This window comes from Petaurus breviceps, unplaced genomic scaffold (genome assembly GCF_028583685.1).
Source record: "Petaurus breviceps papuanus isolate PSGF00001 unplaced genomic scaffold, PetGlider_PUasm1.0 216, whole genome shotgun sequence".
NCBI classification, from domain to species: domain Eukaryota; kingdom Metazoa; phylum Chordata; class Mammalia; order Diprotodontia; family Petauridae; genus Petaurus; species Petaurus breviceps.
Window position 1 is genome coordinate 1,516,472 of NW_027185867.1, and position 25,398 is coordinate 1,541,869.

Genomic DNA, 25,398 nt, shown 5'->3' on the forward strand with positions numbered 1-25,398 from the left:
AATGTTAAATAATATAAATCTCCCAAAACATTGTGTATTCACATACAACCAAGTTAACATATATATCTATATCCTTAGATGATTTAACAGCTTCAGAATAGTAATAAGAAAATTGTCTCTAACATCAGAATTAATAATTTTTCCAAATTACATAATTTAGAAATGTACAATATCCCAAATGTTACATATTTAAAACTTGCTTTTATCCCATTGCTCATGTTAGTTAAATTTGTTCCAAACCACTTTACACAGGAAATTAATTATAACTCTAAATAAATTATAACTTCAAACCACTGCATACATTTTCATAATAGCCAAAATTTTAAATGAAATATCAGCATTGTTATTGCCTGTTTGTAACCAAAATATATTTTAATTAACAAATTTTATAACATAAAAACCCAATACACATGCAACACAAAATTCAGGTTTTTTTTAAATTACTGTGATACTATTCCTACTTCAAATTTTTTTTTTAAAGTTCACTTAGCTAAACAGACTTTTAGAAACACAATACAGTCTCAGAAAGATGGCAACAAAATAACAATGAATATCAAATGACATCAAATGATTTATACAATAATTGACCTTATCAATTCTGGCATGGATTCAAAGTTAGAGAGATACCAACATATGCCGGTCAACACATTTTACAATCGTTATACCATTTTGATCACAAGTGTTTCACAAACGCTATTAATTTCCCTTTTACACATTCAAGGAACAAGTCAAGCCAAGATAGCAAAAAACATCTGTTGTTCTTTTTAAGCAATCCCAATATTCCAAAAAATTCTTCTATTTTTTTAAAGCAATCCCAATAGTCTATTTCCAATTTCTTAATGATTAATCCTTAGAATTTGTGAAGGTATTTTGTTTGTCTGTTTTTCTAACTTTCATTATAATTCCAGGCTGACCAGACTAGGACTATATAAAGGAATTGTAAATTCCCCAAATTAAAAAAATCTCAAAATATTACAACACTTGGGTCAGAGTGTCCCATTCAGCATTTTCTATTCCTTTAACAAAGAATTTTTGGTGGACCTTTTGAAAGTGAGAGCTTTGAATCTGCCAATCTCAAAGCTCCAGACCTAATTGGCTTTAATTGGTCAGGCAGGAGATCAAGCCTGCCTGCTTCTTTGATCTGTGGGCAGGGATTCCCAAAGAGGGGCCCACCTCCCCACCTTCCCCAATGCCCCACGGGGAGTTTTGCTCCATTGAAGCAAGGTGCTCCTCCCCCCGCTTTGATTTTTGGAGGACTCTGGATAGTCTCCCTCTCAGGGAAGGCCCTGCCTCATCCCACTCTTGAAGTCTTGGAGAGAAATTTCCCAACTGCCCAATTTCCTCCTGAGGGAGGGGCTATGCAGGTCCCAACCCCACCCCCCCTTTCCACTTCAGTGGGCTGAGAACTCCTTCCTCCTCCCCCCCAAACCCCCACAAGCAGTGGCTGAGAGCCAGGGCCAGAGGCCTTTACCTTCCCCCGCCCCAGTGGCAGCACAGGGTGGGGGGTCGGTCAGTCTTCACCTTGGACTGACCCAGGAGCCAGGCTGGCCAGCCCCTCCCCCCAGCCGCTGCAATGTGGATGGGCCATGTGTCCACCCCAGCCTGGCTCACCAAGGCTTCGTTAAGTTAATGAGCTCAAAACAAAACTCTACTAGCCCAGAGTGACACAGAGAAAGACAGACAGACAGACAGACAGACAGACACCAACAGCACCAGCTGGAACCAATTACAAGCAAAATCCGGGTGTCCCAAGTTTGCTTGGAGATTGAGGTACGGGAGCATTTTGGCTACATCTAGCCCTCATATCTCAACAGAACAGAATAGATTCACCCCAATTTTAAGGTTCTGAATACACAAAGGGTCGAATGAGGAGCCAGTCAAAGTCCGGAGGCAGGTGCAATCTTTCCCTCCTCAAGACCTGGGACCCTGGAACTTCATGAGGGGCTAGCCCTCCCTAGGAATCTGGGTGAGCAAATGCCTACCCCTGAGGCCTAGAGCTCTTCCTATTAAGCAAAATTTCACTGGCTCCCCAAGCAGTGGCCGGGTTGCTTCCTCCCTACCCCACCCCCTTTTCTTATCTCTCTTTCTCCAAAGGTGAAACAAGGAGAAAGCTGGAAGTCCAACAGTTTCCCTGGCTGTTTTTGAAAACAGAAGCTTAGTTACTTACAGACAGACAAACAGAAAGGCAAGCACACAAACACAACAGACATATAACCACTCACCTCTTGAGGCTGACACAGAAATCTGGGTCCAAAGAGCTGAAATGTGATCTGATTGATGTCAGGGGATGGTCTGGACTTTCTCAGCCTTGAGTTCTGAGCTTTGAAAAATTTCAGATGCTGGCTGCTCAAGGAAGTCAAAGCTGAGGTGCAGGGTCTTGGGCCTTGGGCCTTGGACAGCAACACAGAATGCTGTCTTATCTTGCTGGGGCCTCCAAATGCTGTACCCAGAATAATGCCAGTAAGACCCAAGTAATAATTTAGAATTGACCCTTTATTAAACACCATGTTGGCTGATCAGGCCACATGGTGGGCTAATGAGGTACCACCCCTCCAACCCAGGTCCGTACAGCAGCAGCCCCAATCTCAGGTTAAAACCTCAGCTTATAAAGGGAGCCCATGCAGCCAACAGTTAGGTATTATCTAAGCAGAAACTTGCAGAGGTCAAAAACAGTGATTGGTCAGTACACACCTTGAAATTCCCACCATGCCTAACCCAGAAGCCTGCCCACCTCTATGCATGTGAGCTGACTGGGAAAAGGTGGAAACTCAGTTGGGGAGAGCAGAGGTGACCCAGTAGCCTGCTCACTTCCCTGAGGTAGGGGGATGGGGAAAACAAGGTACAACACTTCCTAATCTGTTCATCATTTTTACTTTTTCTCTTACAGTACAATTCTTAGTCTAACAACACCTAGATTATAAGAGAAATTGCTTTTCTAAGAACACAGGTGATGCAATTGTCACCAAATTTCATAATAAAAGAAAATTTAGAAATATATTAATACCATAAACAATTATCATATATTTAAACTTGAAACTGAAGTCAATTAATCACCAGTCTGGTTACCTTAATTTAGTCAGATGTGTTTCCAAATTGCTTTACACAGAAAATCATTCATCTTATCACCATTGGCATAAACTTCACATCTAAGAAAGTCCATATAGGGGTACCATATATGAAGCAATTATGTTTAACTTAAGCAGTTAACATTAACATAGCATTTGTTCTATGCCAAGCACCCTTCAGTCATATGATCCCCATTATATCTCTGAGAAGTGGATTCCACACCACCCACCCCTCACAGAACAGGAAACTGAGGCAAATAGAGCTTTCTTGAGGCCATATAGCTAATAAATTTCTTAATGCCAAATAAGAATATGTAAACATTTTAATTATATACACACATGTGTTTTTTGAGTCCAATACTATTGGCCCTTTACAAAGAAATATTATCCACAAATTCATATATTCCCTTAAAAAGACATGTGGTTGTATAGCTGTTCTAAATAAACTTCTCCTCTACTTCCTTAAAAAGATGAAGTCTTATCTCCTTTAAGGTATCAGATAAAAGACCAGTCCTAAGCATTTCAGCTCCCCATTCACATTGACATTCTCTTAGAACATTTTACAAACAGTTTGAAATCACCTTTTATCATCATGTTAGTTTAAAATATCCTGGGCCTATATTCTAACTGCTGCTTTTGACCCAGGTAAAAAGAGATCTAAGGGATTTGAATCAATGCTGACAGGGTGTGGTGTCGATTCCCCGTCCAGGCATAAACCTCCAAAAGTTTCCAAGTTCCTACAGGTTTATTCTGAAAGTGTATGTGTGTGTGTGTGGGGGGGGGGGGGCATACATAATTCCTTCTAAACCTCTGTAATGTTATCTTTTGGTTTTCAAATCAAGCTACAAAATTTTCATTTTCAGCCCCTCTACTTAAAATCAAACAAATTTCCTTACACCCTCTCAACATGCTCAAACCATCTGAAACTGGCATAAGGCACCAACTATCCAAGGGATGGGGGAGTAGCTGAGAGTATATGGGCTTGCTGTTGCCCAGCCCACTCCCATCTGCCCCCAAATGTTTTTTTTTCTTCTACCTCCCATATTTTTCACTCAAGCTTTTATTTCTCTCTTTCCTGATCTTTCAAACTCAGACTACCTCCACTTTCCTTTTTATTTCAAATTAAAATCATACCCCAATTTTGTCCTGCTTCTCTGCATCTTTAATCATTCACAAATCTAGAGTTGTATTTCTCCCAAACCCTTTGCAAAGAGTATTTATAATGTAAAAATGAATTTTAAACAAATGACTGAAATCCTAAAATGATCACTTAACAGACAGAAAAATCCCTAATTTTTGCAGTTTTAAAGTACAAACTTTAGCTTTGAGATCTAAGTAGGCCTGAATTTGAACCCACAGCTTTTCCCCCTCTCAGGTCTTGCTTTTCTGGGCTGCCTTGGTTCAGAGTCTTTAACAGTCTAAAAGCTGTTTACTAACTGGCTCCATCTCCAGACCTCTGGGAGAGTCTCTTCCTGCTTTTTTTTTATTCTGGTATCTCAACTTGGCCAGTGTTGGGACCCCCACCCCCCCAAAGAACTTTAATTTCCCATTGAAAGCCTAAAGTAGGAGTTCTTTCTCAATATTCACTCTCTAATTACAGACATTATAAGTTCCTTAGAAGGTTTTTTGACTGCATTTTAAATCTCTCACCACAAACACAGGAAACTTCACAAATATAGAGATACCTGACAAGACAAATTCAATCTCCCTGGTGGCCTTTTGGAAGATAAATCAATTTTAGAATTAGAAGTCAAAACTCAGTTATCACATGCCAATTTACTCTGACTTCTTTTTTTTAATTTTTTCTTTATTAATTTGTTTGTTTACTTTGAGTTTACAAGATTCAGTTCCCCAGTTCTTTGAGTTTCAAATTTTCTCCCCCTCTCTCCCCTCTCCCCCCCCCCATGGTGGCATACAATCAGGTATAGGATCTGCAGATGCTTTCACATTAGACATTGGTCAGATTGAAAATAAGGATTGTAATGGATGGAATAAACAGTGGGAAAGAGGAAACCAAACCAAACAAGAAAGAGAAAGAGAGCAGGTAATTTGCTTTAATCTGCATTCAAACTCTGTTCTTTCTGGTTATTTCTCTGAAGGTAGACATCTCTCTCCATCATGAGTCTTTTGGAGTTTACTTGTAGCACTGCATTTCTGAGAAGAGTCCAGTCTATTAAAGTTGATCATCACACATATGTTGTATCTGTAATGGTGTACAAATTTTTCCTGGTTCTGCTCTTCTCACTCAGCATCAGTTCGTACCTCTCCAGATAGATATGAAGTCCATCTGCTCTTCATTTCTTATGGCACGATAGTATTCTATTACATTCATGTACCATAACTTGTTTAGCCATTCCCCAGTTGATGGGCATTCCCTTAATTTCCAATTCTTTGCCACCACAAAAAGAGCTGCTATAAATATTTTTGTACATATGGGTCTCCCTCCCACTTCTGGGATCTCTTTGGGATACAACCCTAGAAGTGGTATTTCTGGGTCAAAGGATATGAAATGACTTATAGCCCTTTGTGTGTGGCTCCAGATTGAACTCCAGAATGGTTGGATCAGTTCACAACTCCACCAGCAATGTATTAGTGTTCCAATTTTTCACATCCTCTCCAGCATTTATCATTTTCCTATTTTGTCATCTTAGCCAATCTGACTGGTGAGATGTGGTACCTCAGAGTTGTTTTGATTTGCATTTCTCTAATCAATAATGATTATGGGCATTTTTCATATGCTTATAGATATCTTTAATTTCTTCCTCTGAGAACTGTCTGTTCATATCCTTTGACCATTTATCAATTGAAGAATGACTTGTATTCTTATAGAGTTGACTCAATTCTCTGTATATTTTACAAATGAGGCCTTTATCAGAGACATTGGTTGTAAAAACTCTTTCCCAATTTCCCACTTCCCTCTTAATCTTGGTTACATTGGCTTTGTTTTGTACAGAAGCTTTTCAGTTTCATGTAATCAGAGTTATCCATTTTGCATTTTATAATGCTCTCTAATTCTTGTTTGGTCATGAAATCTTCCTCTCTCCATAAATCTGACAGGTAAACTATTCCTTGCTTTCCCAGATTGCTTACATTATCATCTTTTATACCTAGATCATGCACCCATTTAGACTTAATTTTGGTATACAGTGTTAGATAATGGTCTATGCCCAGTTTCTGCCATACTATATTCCAATTTTCCCAGCAGTTTTTGTGAAATAGTGAGTTCTTATCCCAAAAACTGGGGTCTTTGGGTTTATCAAAGAGTAGACTATTATAGTTTTGTTTTTGTTTTTTTGAGAAATCGGGGTTAAGTAACTTGCTCAAGGTTACACGGCCAGTTATTTCTGGGTGTGGTGCTAAGTGTCGGGGCCTGGATTCGATCCCCAGGTCATCCCTACACTGGAGTCAGTGCTCTTACTCGCTGAGCCACCTGGCCACCCCTAGATTATTATAGTTTATTGACTGCTGAGTCTCGTGTACCCAATCTGTTCCATTGATCCACTGCTCTATTCCTCAACCAGTACCAAGTAGTTTTGAGGACTGCTGCTTTACAATACAGATTAAAATCTCTCCCAAGGAGACTATTACCTCCAGTACCAAATATAAAACCCTACTTAAATTTTAAAAAACTTTACAATTTCCCCATTCCTATCTTTTTAGCATTCTTATATTTCACTTCTCATAGTTAGCAATTTAGTGATTCTGGTTTTTGTTGTACCTCATACACAACACTATCTCCCAATTCCATGCCTTTCCATTTCATGCTTAAAATGTCCTCCCTCCTCACCCTTGTCTCCTGGCTTCCTTCAAAACTCAGCTCAAACTGCACCTTCTATAAGAGGGCTCTCCACCCCGTCTCCCAAGCCTGCCCATTCCTTGTTCCTTCCCTTTGAGGTTACCTTCTATATACCGTATCTTCTATGTATTGTGAAAAGATAAAAATTAATATCACCTCTGATTTCTATGGTATTGTTTTATAATGTAATTTATTTTTGTGATGTATTGAGTTTTATATTTGAGTTAGTATCTGTCTGAACTCATCTTGCTCAGAAATGCAATTTTTTTTCCAGGTTACTTTAAAGGTATGGTTGAAAGGGAATGTTAACTCCTGGAACATCTTCTTGTTACAGTCTATGAGCCCCAATCAGCTTAACCTGGTGCCATGCCCACAAAAGACAAGTTCATGTTTGTCCTTGTGCAGTTAGAGGAGGCTAGATCTCCCCCAAGAAGACGACAAACGAATTGGTTCTGATTGGTTCTAACCAAGATTACAAGAGGTAGATGAGTCCTATAAAACAATTAACATTCATTAATTGTCAGAGAGGGCTATGATTAGCTACACCTGAACAGCATCCATTTTTCCTAGTATAGCCAATTGTAAGATTCCAAAACTACTCAGATGTTCCCTCCCTGCCCCCCCCCCCCCCCATTTCCTGAATGCCAGTAAAAAAGATCCATCCGTTTTCATTGTGATCATTGACTTTACTGAGGTGGCCAGTCTGACCTGCTTTTGTTAGCAGTTATATGGGTCACTGTTAATAAACTGGTTATGCTTGGACTTTATTGTATCTACTCACCACAGTTTATAGTTGTTTGCACATGTCCCCATTTAGAATATGAGTTCCTTGAGTGCCGGCATCATGTTTCTGTCTTTCTTTATGTCTTCAGAACTCAACACAATGCCTGGCCCATGATAAGCACTTAATAAATGCTTCTTCACTGACAACCCCTCCGGGATTCAATTTTCTATTCTGTAAAATAAAGGAGTTTGACTGGAAGTCTGCTAAGGTCTGTTGCAGCTCTTAATTCATGATCCTATGTGTGTTTTTTATGCACATATTTATGCATACATCCATATAAACATATAGTGATAAAAGTATATGTATATTGATACATATAGATGGATCCATGCTATAAGATATCTTTATAAATATGTAAAGATGTACATATAGAATGTCAACTAAAGTCCTACTCCAACACCTCATTATAGTGTAGAAATGATCCTAGGTCTTTGAGGTGAATAAGTATTAGCAGGTGCTACAAAATTGGAAAGGTTTTGAATATGGATCTACTGATAGAATACATGTCTTTTGTCCATGAATTTGTCCATGAAATAGCTAATTTTGAGAGGTTCATCACCAGGTCAGGTACACCAACTATAAAAGAAAATTGAATAAACTACAGATGGGTTGTGATCTGCATTGGTAGAGGAAGTTCCCACATTGATTTAATTACAAGCATTGAAGCATAAGTACATATACACATACATGCACATATTTAGGTTTCATTTTGCACTTATATTTCCTTGCAGTTTCTACTGCAAGTTTAGCATAAGAACAGTAACAAAATGAGAGAAAAATGAGTAAAATGGAAAATACTTCTTAAGTATCAGTTCTCACATTTTTCCCCAGTGGTGTTAAGAACCTAGACACTTTTGAGATACAGACTAATTCATTTTAGTGTTCCAACATTGTTAGCTTAAAAAGAGTATCCATCAAGTTTCTGCTTTTGTAATCGATTTCAGTTATTTTTCATATGGTTGCAGTAATCCCCTCATTTCTAGTGTCTGCTTCAGAGTACAAATACAATGAAGGATAGGAATTTGCTTGTGGAAGTAGCTGCAATGAATTTTCATAGTTTAGTCTTTCTGAAGGCTCTGGTGAATTTTCCCTCCATCTTGAACTTGAGTGCTGTTGAGAAACTTTCCATATTCTGGAACAAGGGGGAGTAAAGCCTAGTGTAGATCTCAAAATTTGATTCTCTTGAAAATTTTCTTCCTTGATATACTGGTTGGAAAGAACTTCTTTTTCTTTGCAGTTTCGCCACTTCATTCTTCTATTTTGAAACCAAATTTTCACCTATTTGTAAAAATAATTGAACAAATAATTGGTCTTATCATTTTATTCAATTGTTTTATTTTCTCTACCTGTGTCAAAGGTGATTTGAAAAGAATAACTGAACCTGGAATTTTTTTTTTTACTAAACTTTGTGACTTTTTATATACATACTTTTGTAAAATGGTAGACAGGATATATAATCATATATAAATATATATAACAATATATAAAAGAGCTGGAAAAACTGTACACAGCACACATCCCTGGATATAGATAGATACACATACTGGGATATATATTACAGCCTAAAAGAATGCCAGGCACACTTAGAGACTATACTGTTTTAGACTATAAAGAGTATTTGGTAGATATTCTATTTCAAATGGAATTCATTGAGCCCAAGTCTCTTCCAATGGAAAATACATTAACATAATAATTAATAATTTTAGTGAACCTTACCACCCTGTCCTTGAATACCAGTGAGTAGTAAGGAAAAGAAAACTTTTAAATAAAAAGAGAGAATTAACTTCTAGAGGACAACTATCAGGGCAACCTATGAGCTAATTTACTTATCTTTAATGCTATAATCACTTAATTAAAATATTTGGAATTTAGAATATTAGGATAAAAAGAGGCAGTGTAATATGAATGGGAAAAATTCTAGACTTAAAGACCAGAGAGAACTGGAATTAAATCATGCCTCTAATACTTAAAAACTGGTTTTATTGACAAGTCACTTCACTTTGAAAGTTTATCATCTGTAATATTCAGACAATAATTCATACAGTATCCCCCAAAGAAGATTGATGTGAGGAACACATGAGATAATATTAATCAGTACTTTGTAAATCTTTTTTTAAATAAGTAAGTTAATTGTTATTATACAGAAGAAAACAAAATGAATCTTCTCCCAAAGAATAGGAAATCAAAGGATTTTCAAAGGTGAGGGGAAAAGGAATAATATAAATGAGTGCAATAACAGAAAGAGAAGTCCATACATGTTCAAGAAACTTCAAACAGCCCTGGCTGTTTTAACATGGGCACATGCATATGGTGCACAAGTGAGATTAAAATAGGCGTAGTGACTGGAAAGTCACAAATATAACTTGAAGGAAGGTCACTGAGACCCAGTTATACAAGAGATTTGAATCTCCCCAAAGAAGAGTTTGGAAGATGTTGGATAGTGTTAAAAATTTTTGTCATGGGTTTGTTATAATGAAACTTACACTTTAGGAAGTTTAACCTGGTAGTCATGTAGAGAATAGACTGTATGTATGGGCAGTGAGACTAGTTAAATGATTGCTCCAATAGATCATACAAAAAGTATTGAATGTATGAATTATGGATCAGTAAGAATGAAGAGAAGGGGAAGGATCAAAGAGATACTGCTGATAGGAATTAATAACTGACTGAATGTAAGAAGTGAAGCATTAGCAGAAGCAATAAAGTCAGAAAGAGAAGCTTTATGTGTAATAATAACATCTAATTTTTCTATTGTATTTAAGTTTAGAAAGAGCTGTACATATCTCGAGTGTAAAATAATAAATTTAGTTTTAGATTTGTTGAATTTGAGGTGCCAAGTGGACATCTAGGTAGAGATATTTATCAATTGAAAATGGTCAAAAATATGGATCTGGAACTCAGATGGGAGGCCAGAAGTACAAAGTAGATTTGGTTGTTAGACACTTAAAACTGATAGTTGGAAGCATGGGAATGTATGAGACTGCCAGAAGAAATACAGCAGAAAAAGAAAAGCCAAGAGCAGAACATTGGGAAATGCCAATATTTAGCGCATTAGAAGAGGTGAATGAGGAGAAAAAAAGTGAAGTGTCACCTAACCCCTAGAGAATAGAGTTTCAAGGAAGAGATCATCAATAGCATCAAATCAAAGACAGATTAAGGAGGATAATAGAGGAAAAGGTAAAGAGGGAAAGTATGATAGGTAAGGAGGACAACCAGTGAAACATAACAGTTAGGAGATTTGATATGTGAAATGCAGCAGGAAAGGCACTATTGCTGGACCACAAAAAAGATGGAGGAAATAAAATTTAAGATAAGTAGGAGGTACATCATGAAGGGTTTTAAGTTCCAAATTGAGCATTTTATATTTGATTTTGAAAATAATAGACTAGTGCAGTTTATAGAAAGAGAAAGTAACATGGCCAGACCTATGGCTTTAGGAAGATCACTTTTATAGCATAGAGGAAAATGGACTAGAGTAGGGAGAGACTTAAGGCATGGAGAACAACCAGAAAGTTATTGCAATAGTCCAAGTGTGAGGTGATGACAACTTGCACCAGTGTGGTGGCTGTGTGATTAAAAAGAAGGTAACGTATAGAAGAAATATTCTGAAGGTAGAAACAATGAGACTTGGAAAGAGATTGAATATATGGTAAGTGAGGAGTCAAGTATGATACCATATTGCAAGTCTGGGTGACTAGAAGATGGTGGTACCCTTAATAGAAATAGGAAAATTCAGAAAAAGGAAGTTTGGGGAAAATTATAATGAGTTCCATTCTGAACTTGTTGACAGGCGGTAAAGAGGAGAATAGGAGCAAAGACATAGGGAAATTTTGAAGTAAAAGAGGGAAGGGAATTTGAGGGAGCCTCTATTGCATGATTTCATTAATGCTAATAAATGAGGTAAACTCCTTACTGAGAGGGAATGGGAAGGAGCCTGTGGTAAAGTTAGACATGTTAAGGAGAGTACAAATGGTAAACAATTTGACAGAGAAAGCAGCTAGTGAGGAAAAAATATTGCCAAACAGTTCTATGGGGTTCAGAGGAATAGATGTTATTGTTGTTCAACTGTATCCGACTTTTCATGACCTTGTGGAAACTTTGGGGTTTTCTTGGCAAAAATGGTTTGCCATTTCCTTCTCTAGTGGATTAAGGCAGAAAGAGGTTAAGTGGCTTGTTCAGGATGACAGAGCTAGTAAGTGTCTGAGGCTGAATTTGAACTTGAATTTTAATTCTGATCTTCCTGACTGGAGGCACAGTGCTCTATCCACTGAACCATAAAGCTGCCATCATTTTTTAGTTGCACCAATTTGATCACTTCTTTACTTTCTCTAATAATTGACACTTGAGGATGGAAAGTAGAAGGAAAGAAAGCAGAAAGTGAATTTTACCATGGGGTTAAGAACTTGTAGAAAGGAAGTAAATGTAGCTTAATGGATAGAGTGTTAGACTTAGAATAAGAAAAACTATGTTCAAGTCCCTCTGCACATACTGGTAAGTCACTTAACTTCTCAGTGCCCAAATCTAGTATTATAAGTTTTAGACAAGTTGATTCAGAGGAAGAAGTACTAGACTTGGTATCAGAAGATCTGAGTTGAAATTCCATCTGTCATTTATGTGATCTTGGGTAAATCATGTAATCTACCTGGGGCTTGGGGCAGCTAGGTGGTTCAATGGATAAAGGTCCAGTCCTGGAATCAGGACAACCTAATTTCATATTTAACCTCAGACACTTACTAGTTGTGTGATCTTGGACTAGTCACATAACCCTATTTGCCTCAGTTCTTCAACTGTAAAATGGGCTAAAGAAGAAAATGGCAAACCACTCTAGGATCTTTGCCAAGAAAACTCTAGTTTTCTTGGTCACAGAGAGCTAGACACAATTGAAACGACTCGACAACAATAACATCTGGGTCTTAGTTTCTGTATCTGTAAAATGAGGGGTTTGGAGTAGATGACCTCTATATTCCCTTTTAATCCTGTACTTATTTTTCTGTGATTGAAAGTTGCTGATTTGCATTGATGGAGGAAGTTTCTTTGCTGTGAGTTCCCTACACTAATGAAATTTCTACCTTAAAAAAAATGGGAAAGTTGGGTAGGGACACAAATGATGAGAGCTGATGAAAAGGGAAAATTAGAAGGTAAGAAGGATTAAAATCATAGTAGGAAGTAGGGAGAGAAATAGAAAAAAAAAGAATAGATTATGGACAGAAAGGGAAATTTCCAAGTTGGAAATTTCTCCTTCACCCCATCCAATCAATTGCCAAGTTATGCCAATTTTAAGTCTACATATCTGCCAAAGAGATTGAAGGAGGGGCAGCTAGGTAGCTCAGTGAATAGAGCAACAGCCCTGGAGTCAGGAAAACCTGAATTCAAATCCAGCCTCAGACACTTAACACTTACTAGCCATGTGACCTTAGGAAAGTCACTTAACCCCAATTGCCCTGCTTTCCCCAATCCAAAAAAAAACAAAAAACAAAGAGATTGAAGGTACTCCATAGGTCAAATAGTCCAAGACTCTCCTTTTACAGGTGAAGAAGGCTAAGTGACTTACTCAAGACAAGAAGCAAATGTTACATGCAGATTTGAACGTAGTTTCTCTAACTCCAGAGTCAGTACTTTCTCTCCACATGCTTGACTACTAACATAGTTCAAATATTTATTACTTCTTTCCTGTTCTACTGTATTAGTTTCTTAAGTGTGCTGTCTCCATCCTATCAATCTTTCAGATAGCTTCCAAAATCTTCCTATCGCACAGATATTCCACTCCTCTACTCAAAATCATTAATGGCCTCTTATTCCCTAAAAGATAAAATAGAAATGGCTTAGACTTGCAATTAAAGGCCTCCATTAACCTACCTAAAAGTCAAATGAGATCTACCTTTACAGTCTTTACCATGGTCTAGGCAAATTGGAATACTAGCTGTTCTTACTGCTGCTTCCAGCTTCCATACAGACCACCATTCTGGCATCCACTTCCTCAACAATGGGATCTTTTCTTACTTTAATATCAATTTGGTTGATATATTGATATATTATCTGATTTACTCTAACAAAGTAATCTCATCCTTTTCAGATTTTTTTCTTATATCTTGTCTAGATCTCTCCCTTGCCCTAAACACATTCTATCTTACTATCATATTTGTTCTCATATATGTCTTATTCCCTCTTTCTCTACTCTCACCCAATGCCCTCATTCCTTGAGGGCAGGGACTCTGTTATCCTTCAACTTTGCATCTTTATATTTTTTAGGTGATTGTTAGAATGATTTGAAATTAAGTTATTGAATTTAAGATACATGAATTCACTTTCCCTTCAAATTGGCCTTCACAGATTAGTCAATCTGTCAATAATTTTTTAAGTGACCAATATGTGCTACTGTGCTACAAATACTAAGGAAACAAGAAAAAAGACAAAAGATAGTCCATGCTTTCACTCACAGTCTCTTTGGGAAGACTATATTCAAACAACTAGGTATAATAAGATACACACATGATGAATTGTAGGCATGAGGGAGAGCCATTTCAAAGATACGGAAACAAGAGTGTCATCCCAGGACCTGCAAGTGGGCCAGTATAGCTAGACAGTAGAGTGCAGAGAGGAAAGAAAAATGTGAGAAGACTGGAAAAGTAGGAAGGGGTCAGGATTTAAAGAGCTTAATCACCAAACCAAGGACTTTGTATTTTATTCTACAAGTAATAGAGAGCCACTGGAGCTTATTAATTAAGAGGATGATGTGGTCAGACCTATGATTCTTGAAAATCATTTTACCAGCTGAATGATGGAAGGATTAGAGGAGATACTTGAAGCAAGGACATAAAATATAATGCTATTGTAATAGACCAGGTATGAGGTGTTAAGGACTTTCAAAAGGGTGGTAGCTATATAAATGGAGAAAAGGAGATATCCAAGATAGGATGTGAAGGTAGAAGAAACAAACCTTGGCAATAAATTGAGAATATAGCATAATTGAGGGTGAGGAGTTGAGGTTTACATCAGTACTAAGTGAATCTTTAGAGAAGTACAGAAGAGGGGAAGATTTTAAGGAAAAGATAGTAACTTCTATTTTAGATATGTTGAGTTTGAAATGCTTACAAGGCATCTATTCTGAGCTGTCTTGAGAGTCATTTAGTGACATAAGGTTCTAGCTCAGCAACAAGACTGGGGCTAGATATAGACATAGGACTTATCTGCAAAGAGGTGAAAATTAAACTATGACAGTTGAGATAAAAAAATGAGAGCATATTTAACAAAAAGAGAAGAGATCCCCAAGACTATAAACTTTAAAAAGGGAGGTTTTACTTAACTGTGAGGTGTGAAGGGGTGAGGACGTTGTTGTGATACACCATCATTTTGTCTATGCTTCCAAATAAATACAGAGGTAAAAACATAGGACAAAAGAAAGATTAATGGGTTAAAGAGAGTTTTATGTAAATTCATTTATTTAGCTTTTTTTTTTGGAGGACAATTGGAGTTAAGTGACTTGACCAAAGTGACACAGCTAATAAGTGTCAAGTGTCTGAGTCTGGATTTGAACTCAAGTTCTCCTGACTCCAGGGCCAGTGCTCTATTCACTGCACCACCTAGCTGCCCCAGTTTTAAATAAATTTAAACAGATATACTGAAACTATCCCATTTGTAGATAAGAAAACATATCTTCACTTCAGACCAGGCTTGCTCTTAAGCTTCAAAATCTTTTGACCTTTCCTTTCTGTCATCTTACTCTGGAGAAAATTTCAACCTTGCAGCCCTCTTCTCCAATGGCTAAGTTTCTTCCTGGAATCTCAAATTTGGGAAGTGCCCAAGCCAGCCATACTCACTTTTAACCTATTCCACCCCTGACTCTATGGACTTTCATGTCTTGTCCTGAGTAAATATCTTTCTCTTCAACACCATTATCTCTTATTAGCTCCCTTGTATGGATGTCTTAAACTCTTTGAAGATAAAAACATCTCTCTTTTTGTTTGTCTTATATTCCCAGTCTTAGTAAAGTGTCTGGCACATGGTGATGAAATGCTTTATCTAATCTAATCAATTTTCCCTAAGTTTTAAAGTCATTAAGGACCATTGAAAACTTACCTGAAATGCCAACTCAGTTAAAAAATATAGATAAAAGATATTTGAGATAAACAGAATAAATCAAGACCATAGGATTTCAGAGTTTGTCAGAACCTGGACATCATCTAATCCAACTCCTTAATTTAGAAACTGAGAACCTAGTAAATTAAGTGATTTTCCCCAGGTCAAACACATTAATTAATGACATGTGAGCATATACACACACACACATCTCATACCTCATTTTTAGACTTTCAGATCTTGAAAAAGAAGAAAAATAGTAAAATTAAAATCCACTTGAACACAGTTTTATCTAAAAACAGAGACAAGCTCTATGTCCTTGCATAATCTGAGGTATATTATTATTTATTAGGATAGAACCATAGAGCCCATTACCAAAAGTTGGCCATATCTGCAAACAAGACTAGTTTTCAAATATGAACAACAATACACAATATGAATATTTTTATATCTCTAGTGTTTAGCAGTGTCTGGCACACAATAAGTACTTAATAAATGTTTTTTGATTGATTGGTTGGCTGATCGAACTAAAATTAATGGAGATTCAATTGTGCTCATCATTTGACAAGCATCTATTAAATGCCTATGGCTAAAGTACTAGGCAAACAAAGATAAAACACAAGTCCAAGAGAAAAGAGAAATGCTTGTGGACACTTTTTTGTCCATTAGTACCTGTGACTCCTTTAGTCCCAAATTGATGGAGAGTTTCTTTCTGTCTGTTTTGTTGATATATTTCTGCTTCTGAAACATTTTCTCCAATGATTTTCTCTGGTCATCAGAAAACACAGCTCTTCTTAAAATTCCTCTTTGTGCTTTGGAATTGGAGTCCTGTGTCAGTAGGGGCAACACAGTATCCTCTCCTAGGAGAAACACAAGGTAAAAGCTGAATTTAATGTAATCTAGAATAAGCATTTAATTTATTTCAAGCATTATATGAGAGTTGGAGAAGAATATAAATTTGGACTCGTCAAGTTAAATACTAAGGATTATATTCACTTATTTCATGTAGTCTCGTAGGATTTAGAACCCAAAGACATTGGGTTTTTTTTTTGTTTTTGCCTTTTTGGAGGGCAGTTGGGGTTAAGTAACTTGCCCAAGGTTACATGGCTAGTTTTTTTGTGTGGGTGTTCAGTGTCTGAGGCTGGAACTGAACTCGGGTCCTCCTGACTCTGGGGCCATCACTTTACTCACTGTGCCACCTAGCCGCCCCTCAAAGACATCTTACAGATCAACCAATTCAACTCTCTCAATTTACACATGATAAAGCTTGTTCAAGACCATATAGATGGTACTAGTGGCAGATCCAGTATTTGAAACCCAATTTTTTGTTGTTGTGTTTTTTTTTAATCCAATGCACTTTCTATTATATTATGTTGCAAGTGAGAATCTGAAATGAGACTGATGCAAGAAGGCTTGAAAGTTGGTGAACTTATTGAAAGATATACAATTTAAAGACATGAGTAGAAGGCCAATAATATGAGATTTGGGATACTCTTTCAGGTAGGGGTTAGGAGAATGTAAAGAAAAACTATAATATTGTGGAAATCCAAGAAGGAGAGGATTTTAAGAAGATGTCAGCAACATCAAATGCCGATCATGTGGACTAAAGAAAGGTCAGTGGATTTGGTAAGCTTTAAGCCAACAAGAGAGCAGCTTCTGTAGGATGGTGATAAAAGAAAATTGAATGTCCATAAAAGTAGAGGTGAGGTCATATAGAAGAAACTAGAGGTGCTAAATAGGAAAGGCCAGTGGGACCTTGGGCAAATGAGTTAAGCTTCCTAAGCCTTGGTTTCCTGACTGTAAAACAAGAGGATTGGACTAGAAGATTTCTGAGTTAGTTTCCTGCTTTAAATCTGTAATTCTCCATCCATTATCCTTTCATCTAGTATCAGAAGAAAATTATTCTTTCCTCCAGCACCTCTCTTGTAATGGTCTAAATTCCACTTCTTCTTCCCACATCTCCTACTACCTCACTCCTACAATCCAGGATTACAGATACCAAGGAAATCCTTTCCATAAAGCAGGTTGTGAGGGGTCATCTGTTGAAAGTATGCATGGAAGAGTAGGAGTAAAAAGAGAGGAATTGCAGTTTTGAAAGAAAAGGATAAAAGAGTCTGGAAAAGACAGGAGTAAAATGAAGCAGTATAGCCCAGTTATCTCTCACAACAACTCCAATGAATAATGATGATGATGATAATACTATAACATTTACATAGTGCTTGCCATGTGGCAGGCACTGTGCTAAGCACTTTACGATTACTCTCTCATTTGATCCTCACAACCCTGAGGGGGAGGTGCTATTATAACCTCTTTACAGATGAGGCAACTGAAAACAATTGAGGTTTAGTGACTTGTCCTGCACCAAAAAGCTAGCGAGTATCTGAGGCTGGATTTGAACTCAGGCCTTCTTGACTTCAGGACCAAGGCTCTATCCATTGTACCAACAAAAATGGAAGAACAACAACAGATTGAAAAGTGAAGAGAAAATCCAGAGTCTAAATCCAGAGTGAGTCATTTTTTTTAACCCAACTAACATAGGGAGAGAACTAGAGACTAGTGGCACTGGGAAGAAAATTCAACCAGGAAGGCCTCTATGGAGCTTTACAGCCCTTGAGACTAGACTGGGGCCTGTTGGCTATGAACCAGACATGGAAGATGGATTAGGCCTGATGTTGTGCACCAGGCAGGGAACAGGAACAGAAGTGATCCAGTGAGCTATGTCACTCTGACCTGGAGCTGGGTGACAATGCCAGCATAGACTGAGTCTGGGCCTATGGCTGTGTAGCAGGACAAGAATAAAGGGTCAAACGGGGCAGCCTAGTGGCTCAGCGAGTAAGAGCACCAGCCCCAGAGTTGGGATGACCTGGGACCGAATCCAGGCTCTGATACTTACCACCACACCCAGAAATAACTGGCAGTGTAACCTTGAGCAAATTACTTAACCCCAATTGCTTTAAAAAAAAAAGAATAAAGAGTCAAAGAACCAAAGATCCAACACAGCCAGAACCTGAAACTGTAGTTGTGAGGGAGAAGGATCAGGGGGAAGCCCTTCCAGCTTCCCAATAGGGGCTATGGTCAGCAGCTTCAATTGGGGCAATCCTACAGTTGTGTTGGTCACACCCAAACTTACTGGGGGCTTACAAATTTCAGGCCAGGACAATGGTCAGATTTCACCCAAGAACTGACCACTAAGGGTATAATGAAATTATGTAGTTCATAGGCTGGAGTCACTTGTTAGACCTTTGATGTACACAGCACTCAATACCTAGAGAAACCAGCAAGACCCTAGTATATATAGATCACGATCACAAAAAGGTCCTAATATACCCTCAAGTAGTGCACAGAGCCTAGAATGAGTGAGTAAATAAAACAAAATTTAAAAATACATCCACAGTGAAGAACCGTTAAGGAGCCTGGGACACCCCAAACCAAAACCAAGAAGAGAATAAGTGCAATATCTACAAAGTCTCAAATGAAAACACAGCTTAGCTACATATTCAGCTAGAATAAGGGAAGCAAGAGGGTTTTTTTTTCAGAGTTAAAAATATATTTTTATAAGTGAAGTCAGAGCACTAGGGGGAAAATTGGAAAATAAATGAGAGCTATGGAAGATAGAATAGGAAAAGTAATTAAGTACAAGAGGTACAAAACTGCTGAAGCAATAAATTCCACAAAAATTATAATGTGCCAAGTAGAAGCCAATGATTCTATGAGACAAGAAATATTAAGAACAAAGTCAAAAGAATGGGAAAAAATAGAAAGCAACTGACCTGGAAAACAAATAGATAAGAGATAATTTAATAATTAGTGAAAAGGGGCAGCTAGGTAGCACAGCAAGTAGAACATTGGTCCTGGAGTCAGGAGGACCTGAATTCAAATCCAGCCTCAGACACTTAACTCACTAGCCATATGACCTTGGGCAAGTCACTTAACCCCAATTGCCCTGCCCTCCCCCCTCCAAAAAAAAAGAATTAGTTAAAAGTCATGAAAGGCATGGCCAAAAGAAAAGAGTCCGGAAATCGTATTTCAAGAAATCTTGAGAGGACACTGCCCAGATCTCTTAGAACCAAAATGGAAGGGAGAAATAGAGAGAATCCTCTTGTTTTTTTTGTTTGTTTTGTTTTTTGTTGGAAGAGAACCAAAATGACATCACTGTGTTAGGGTCAAGGTATAGAGTATCTCACTGTGACTGATCAGACCAGTATGAGCTTGGAAGGCTCTACCACAGGTCAGGCACAAATAATTCATCTGAACATTTGGAGTGGAGAAGTCATTAAATTTGAACATCTCACATTTCTTTTGAGCTATTGCAATTCTCCTTTGATGTGGGCATACCATGCTGGGTGGTCCCATGCCATGGTTTCCCATGTCTTACAAAGTTCTTCAGAGAGACCTTGAGAGTATTCTTGTATGACTTCTTCTAACCTCCATATGAGAACTTGTCTTGTGTGAGTTCTCCATAAAAGTCTTTTAGGTAAATATATATTTGAACAATTGTTGAACAAATGTAATTTGAACAAAAACCAAATTGAATAAATGTAATTCAAGCAATGTGGGTGGCCCATCAGAGTTGTGCTCTCTGAAGTACAGTATGAATGCAAGGCAGTTCATCTCCAAAAAAGGACCTCAGTATCTGCTAGCTCATCTTTCTAGATTATCTTCAGAATCTTCCTAAGACAATTCGAATGAAAGTGTGGCACTGGTAGATTATCCAGGTTTCACAGGCATACAACAATGATGTCAGCACAGTGACTCTGTAGGCCTTCTGTTTGGTAGGTAGCCTAATGCCTCTTCTCTCCCACACTTTCCTTCAGAGTCTCTCAAGCACTGAGCTAGCTCTGACAAGGTGTTCATCAACCTCATCATCTATGTGGACATCCCTGGAAAGTGTACTGCCAAGGTAAATGAACTTCTCCATAGCATTCAAAATTTCTCCATTTGCTATAACTTAAAGTTCTATGTATGGATGATGTAGTGCTGACTGGTTGAGAATTTATGCTTTCTTATTGTTAATTGTTGGGTCAAATTAACACAAGCAGCAGAGAATTGATCCATACTTTGCCACATTTCAGCCTTAGAGGCTGCACTGAGTGCACAATCATCTGTAAAAAAAAAAAAATTATGCATTGACTCTCCCTTTACTTTAGTCTTGGCTTGTAGTCTTTTCAAGTTAAATAATTAACCATCAGTGTAGCAGCTGACCTTGATGCTGTTTTGTCTTTATTGAAGGTGTCTTACAACATTGCTGAAAACAATATGCTAAAAAAGCATGGGAGCAAGCACACAGCCCTACTTCATTCCATTGGTAATTGAGAAAGCATGAGATCATCATCCATTATTCAGAACCTGTGTAAACATGGCATCATGAAACTGATGTACAATACTGATGAACTCCAGGAAATAAAATTTTGCCATAATTTTCCATAAGCCTTCACAATTGACAGTATCAAAGGTGTTGGTTAGATCAACAAATGTTGGGAACAGATCTATGTTCTGTGCATTTCTACTGGAGTTGTCAAACAGTCAACACCATATCAACCATTTCTGAACCCTTTCTGAAGCCACATTGACTCTCAGGTAAATAACCATCTTCAAGGTGAAGAATCAGCCTAATAAAGAGGACTCTGAAATCTTACTGGCAATAACTAAGAAAGAAAACCTTCTATCATTGTCACAGAACAACCTATTTGCCTTTCATTTATAGGAATAGACAATGGAGGCATCCTTGAATTTCTGGGGGATAACCTCCTCTGGACATATAACCTGGAAAATTTTATGTGAGCAGTGGACTCCTGTCTTGTAAATTCCAGCTGGAATAGAATCATCACCAGGAACTTTGCCACATGAGAGGAGCTGAATGGCATTCAAAACCTCTTCAGTTGGAAGTTTTGCTAGAGAGGGATTGACTTCAACCTGAAATATATGGTCAGTGTCTTAAGCATTGATGGGTTATGGTCCATTGAGAACACTATGGAAGTGTTCAGCCCATCTTTCCAGAATCATGTTCTTATCACTAATCAATGTGGCTACACCAGCACTGAGTAGTTGAGATGCATCATAGGTATTTGGTCCATAAATAGCCTTCAAGGCATCATAAAAGCACTTTGGATTGTTACTGTCAGCATAATGCTGAATTTCTTCTGCCTTCTTACTGAGTCAAGAACGCTGCATCTCTCTAAACTTCACTTGCACTTTACTTTTGATGGAGTTAAATGTTGCCTTCTTTGAGATGAATGAATCATCCTGCTTATAAATCCTGTGAAGTTCTAGTTTTTCATTTAGCAACTTCCCTATCATTTTCTTCAAACCAGTCTTGATGTTTGCAAGTGTTCTGGCCTAGATGAATAAATGTGGCACTATACACCAAATCTCTAAGAGCTGCCAACCCCTTTTCTGCTCCATTGTTACCAATCATGTGTTAACTCCACTTTCCCACCAAATTAGCAATGAATTGTTCATGCTCAGAGAAGCACGCTAATCTGTTGATATTAAGTGTTTTGTTATTTGTGTTGTATTAAGAGTCACCACTTTGGTTGCATGTGAATGTTAAGCTTGGATAGAATAAGCTTGGAGAGAATAATTGGTCCAGCACTCTGTGCCACACATACCTTTATTACTCCTAAATCCCCTCTGTCTCTTCTCCTTACAAGGATATAGTCCATTAAATATCAATGTTTGCTGCAAGGGTCCATCCACAAGATTTTATTGTGTTTAGGTAAACAGAAGACAGTGTTGGTGAAGGTCAAGAGACACAAGCCTTCAGTAGTAAGTAACTGTTGCTATTGCTTTTTCTGACTCTATTCCTCCCAAGGACTCTCTAAATGTCTGATAGTCTGTGCCTACTCTGGCATTAAAGTTACCCAGAAGTCTAAGCTTGACCTTTTTTGGCATATTGATGATAAAGGGTCTCCAAGTCTTCATTAAATTTTCCTTTGATCTCATCAGGGTCATCATGGTGGGAACATGTGCACTGATGATGGTGGCATAACAACTATCAAGTAATCACACTGTCATGAGTCTGTTGTTCACTCTTTTTGGTAGGCATACAAGCTTGATGTCTAGATTAGTTTTGATTGCAAAACCTATACCGACCTCATGGTGCTCCCCTTCACTGCGGCCACTCCAGAAAAATATGCATCCAGCTCCAATTTCAGTAAGCTGGCTTTCATTCGCCAGCCTTGTTTCACTCAGGGCTGCTATTTGGATATGATATGTGCTTAGTTTTCTCATAACAAGAACTATTCATCTTTCAGGTCTAGTGGATTTTATGTTATCCACAGTTGTGCATGCACATTGCATGAACTGATGATTAGTGGAATTATCTTTACAAAAATTTTTGTACTTTTCTTGTGTGTTTCAGCTATAGGGTGGAATCCCTACCTGCCATGGTAAGCAGGTCTGGGTTGGGTGAAGAAGACAATGAATGTTTAAGGCACCTTTTCAAGCCCCTTCCTCATTCCAGAAATTGAGTAGTACAGTCCTTCAAAAAGGCTACTCAGGCACACAATGATCTGCCAAATTCCGATGCTGCTTCAATTCAGTGAGAAGACAACCCTATAACCTGGGCTGCCTGTGTGGTGGGTTGTCACTATAGCTCCCACTGTATCTGCATCTGTTGTTTTGTCATTTGCCTGCTACCACAGGACCTTAAGGTAAATAAAAATGATACAGATGATGTCTTTTGACTAGTACATAAAATGGATTTAAGTGAGGCAAAGTTTCATGAAGTCACCCTCACTGTCTTCCAAAGTAATTGAAATCCAGTGTCAAGGCAAAATCAAGATGACTTGGTGACTGCTCAGGATGCAGTAGATGTCTGTAGATGTCTAACCAAGCTCTAAGTGCTCTGTAGCACCTGCTTCAGCCACCTTCATGGCCATTGGTTTGAATTGTTCTCATCTGCCCATTCCACCAGGGGAAGTCTTTATATGCTGAGGGTAGACACCCACTAACTAACTCACCGACAGGTTTGAGACCACTTGGTTACCCTTAACCTGATTTAGCCTGTCTGCCAAAACACTATCATTATGTGGCTCCGGGGCTCATGCTACAGTTTCTTGGAGCCACAGGTGAGAGTTGGGTGAATAATGTGGACAACAGAGATAGAAAGCAACCATGAAAAGGGCTCAGCAACCCTCAAATCAGAAATACTAGTCTTCCCTAAACAATCTATTCCCCTGGGAAAGTCCTCTAGCCACCTTCTAAAAGAAACCCCAAAATGAAAACACCCAGGAACATTATTGTCAAAATCCAGAGCTTCTAAGACAAAGAAAAGAAACTTAAAACATTCAGAAAGATAGAATTCTAGTGCTGAGGGGCCACAGTTAGGATCACACATGATTTAGCAGCTGCCACTAAGAAGGGACAGAGAGTTTATATATTCCAGAAGGCAAAGTAGATAGGCTTACAGCTTACCCAGAGAAACTTACTATAATTCCATATAAAGGGAAATACATACACAAACATATACACACACAGGCATATGTATATACATGTATATGAAATATATGTAGTATATAAGGGGAAAAAATGAATCTTTAATGAAATAGAAGAATTCTAAACTTTCCTAAAGAAAAATTAGAGGTGTGTAGAAACTTTGAAGTTCAAACAGAGGAGTTAAGAAAAATATAAAGAGGCAAACAAAAATAACAAAGATAAAAGACTAAACAAGGATAAACTTTAGATTCTAATCAAAGGAGATGATAAATGTGTCTCTTCTGAACACTATGGTGGTCAGGGGTAATAAAGGGAATCTAATTAATCAGAAGACCTGGGGGTGGGTTTGTCACATTTTAATTATCTTAAAATAAGGATGGAAAGGGAGAAATAGAAGAATATATGGGGAAGGGGCAAAGGGAAAGAAGTTTAGGGAAAATTATCATGCAAGAGGAAAGGGGGGAAGGAGAGTAGGCATTAGTGTAATGACCAATTCCAAACTACTAGTTATGAAGCATGCCACCAACTTCCTTTCTTTAATAACATAGTCAATGTGAGAATTTATTCTACTTAATAAATGTATACACACATAGATTGTATATGTTTGCATACAAATAAACACATATATAGTCTATGTATATGTATATTTCTGTAACATGAATATATATACATATAAGAGATGTGTATATGGATATATATATGTATGTATATAAATCTTACTTTTCTTTCCTTTTTTTCAATGCGAGAGGAATGGGGTAGAGTTAGAAACAGAATTTCTAAACAACCAGGAAGACAAAAGAAGAAAGATCAGAAAGGATCATAGACAAGCAGGAAAGCTTTGTAATTTACACGTTAAACTTATATATTTTTTTAAAAATCTCTAATAGAATTTTTCACTTGCATGTACAGTCCTGTACTGTTCTACAAAGTATGGAAAAATACATATTTTATTTGATGTTTGTTAAGTTCTGAATAAAAATATTAATAATAATGAATAGCTTGTTCTGTTTTGTGGAGAGGCAGATTAAAACTTCTATTAAAACAAACAAGCAAACAACTTGGACTGCCTCAGAGGATGGTTTTCCCTTTATTAAATGTCTAAACAAAGGCTATATGACTTTTTATCAGGTGATAATAAATAAACAAGCATTTATTAAGCATTTACTATGTGCCAGGTACAGTGCTAGGTACTAGTTCTGCACATTATAGAAGGAATTTTTGTTCAGGATTAAGAGTACAAT

The 25,398-nt window shown here is 37.7% G+C and overlaps 1 protein-coding gene across 1 annotated transcript in view; it reads right to left on the reverse strand.

Annotated features, from left to right (window-relative positions):
- Positions 1 to 8,463: 8,463 nt before the first annotated feature.
- The window catches only part of DBX2 (developing brain homeobox 2), a 54,735-nt gene continuing 37,800 nt past the window's right edge, over positions 8,464 to 25,398 (reverse strand). Inside the window, exons 3-4 of the mRNA XM_069094244.1 lie at positions 16,394 to 16,581; positions 8,464 to 8,923 (exon numbers count right to left, since the gene is read on the reverse strand). Coding sequence (XP_068950345.1) covers positions 8,597 to 8,923; positions 16,394 to 16,581 — 515 coding nt within the window. The 3' untranslated portion in view covers positions 8,464 to 8,596. The remainder of the gene's footprint in view (positions 8,924 to 16,393; positions 16,582 to 25,398) is intronic.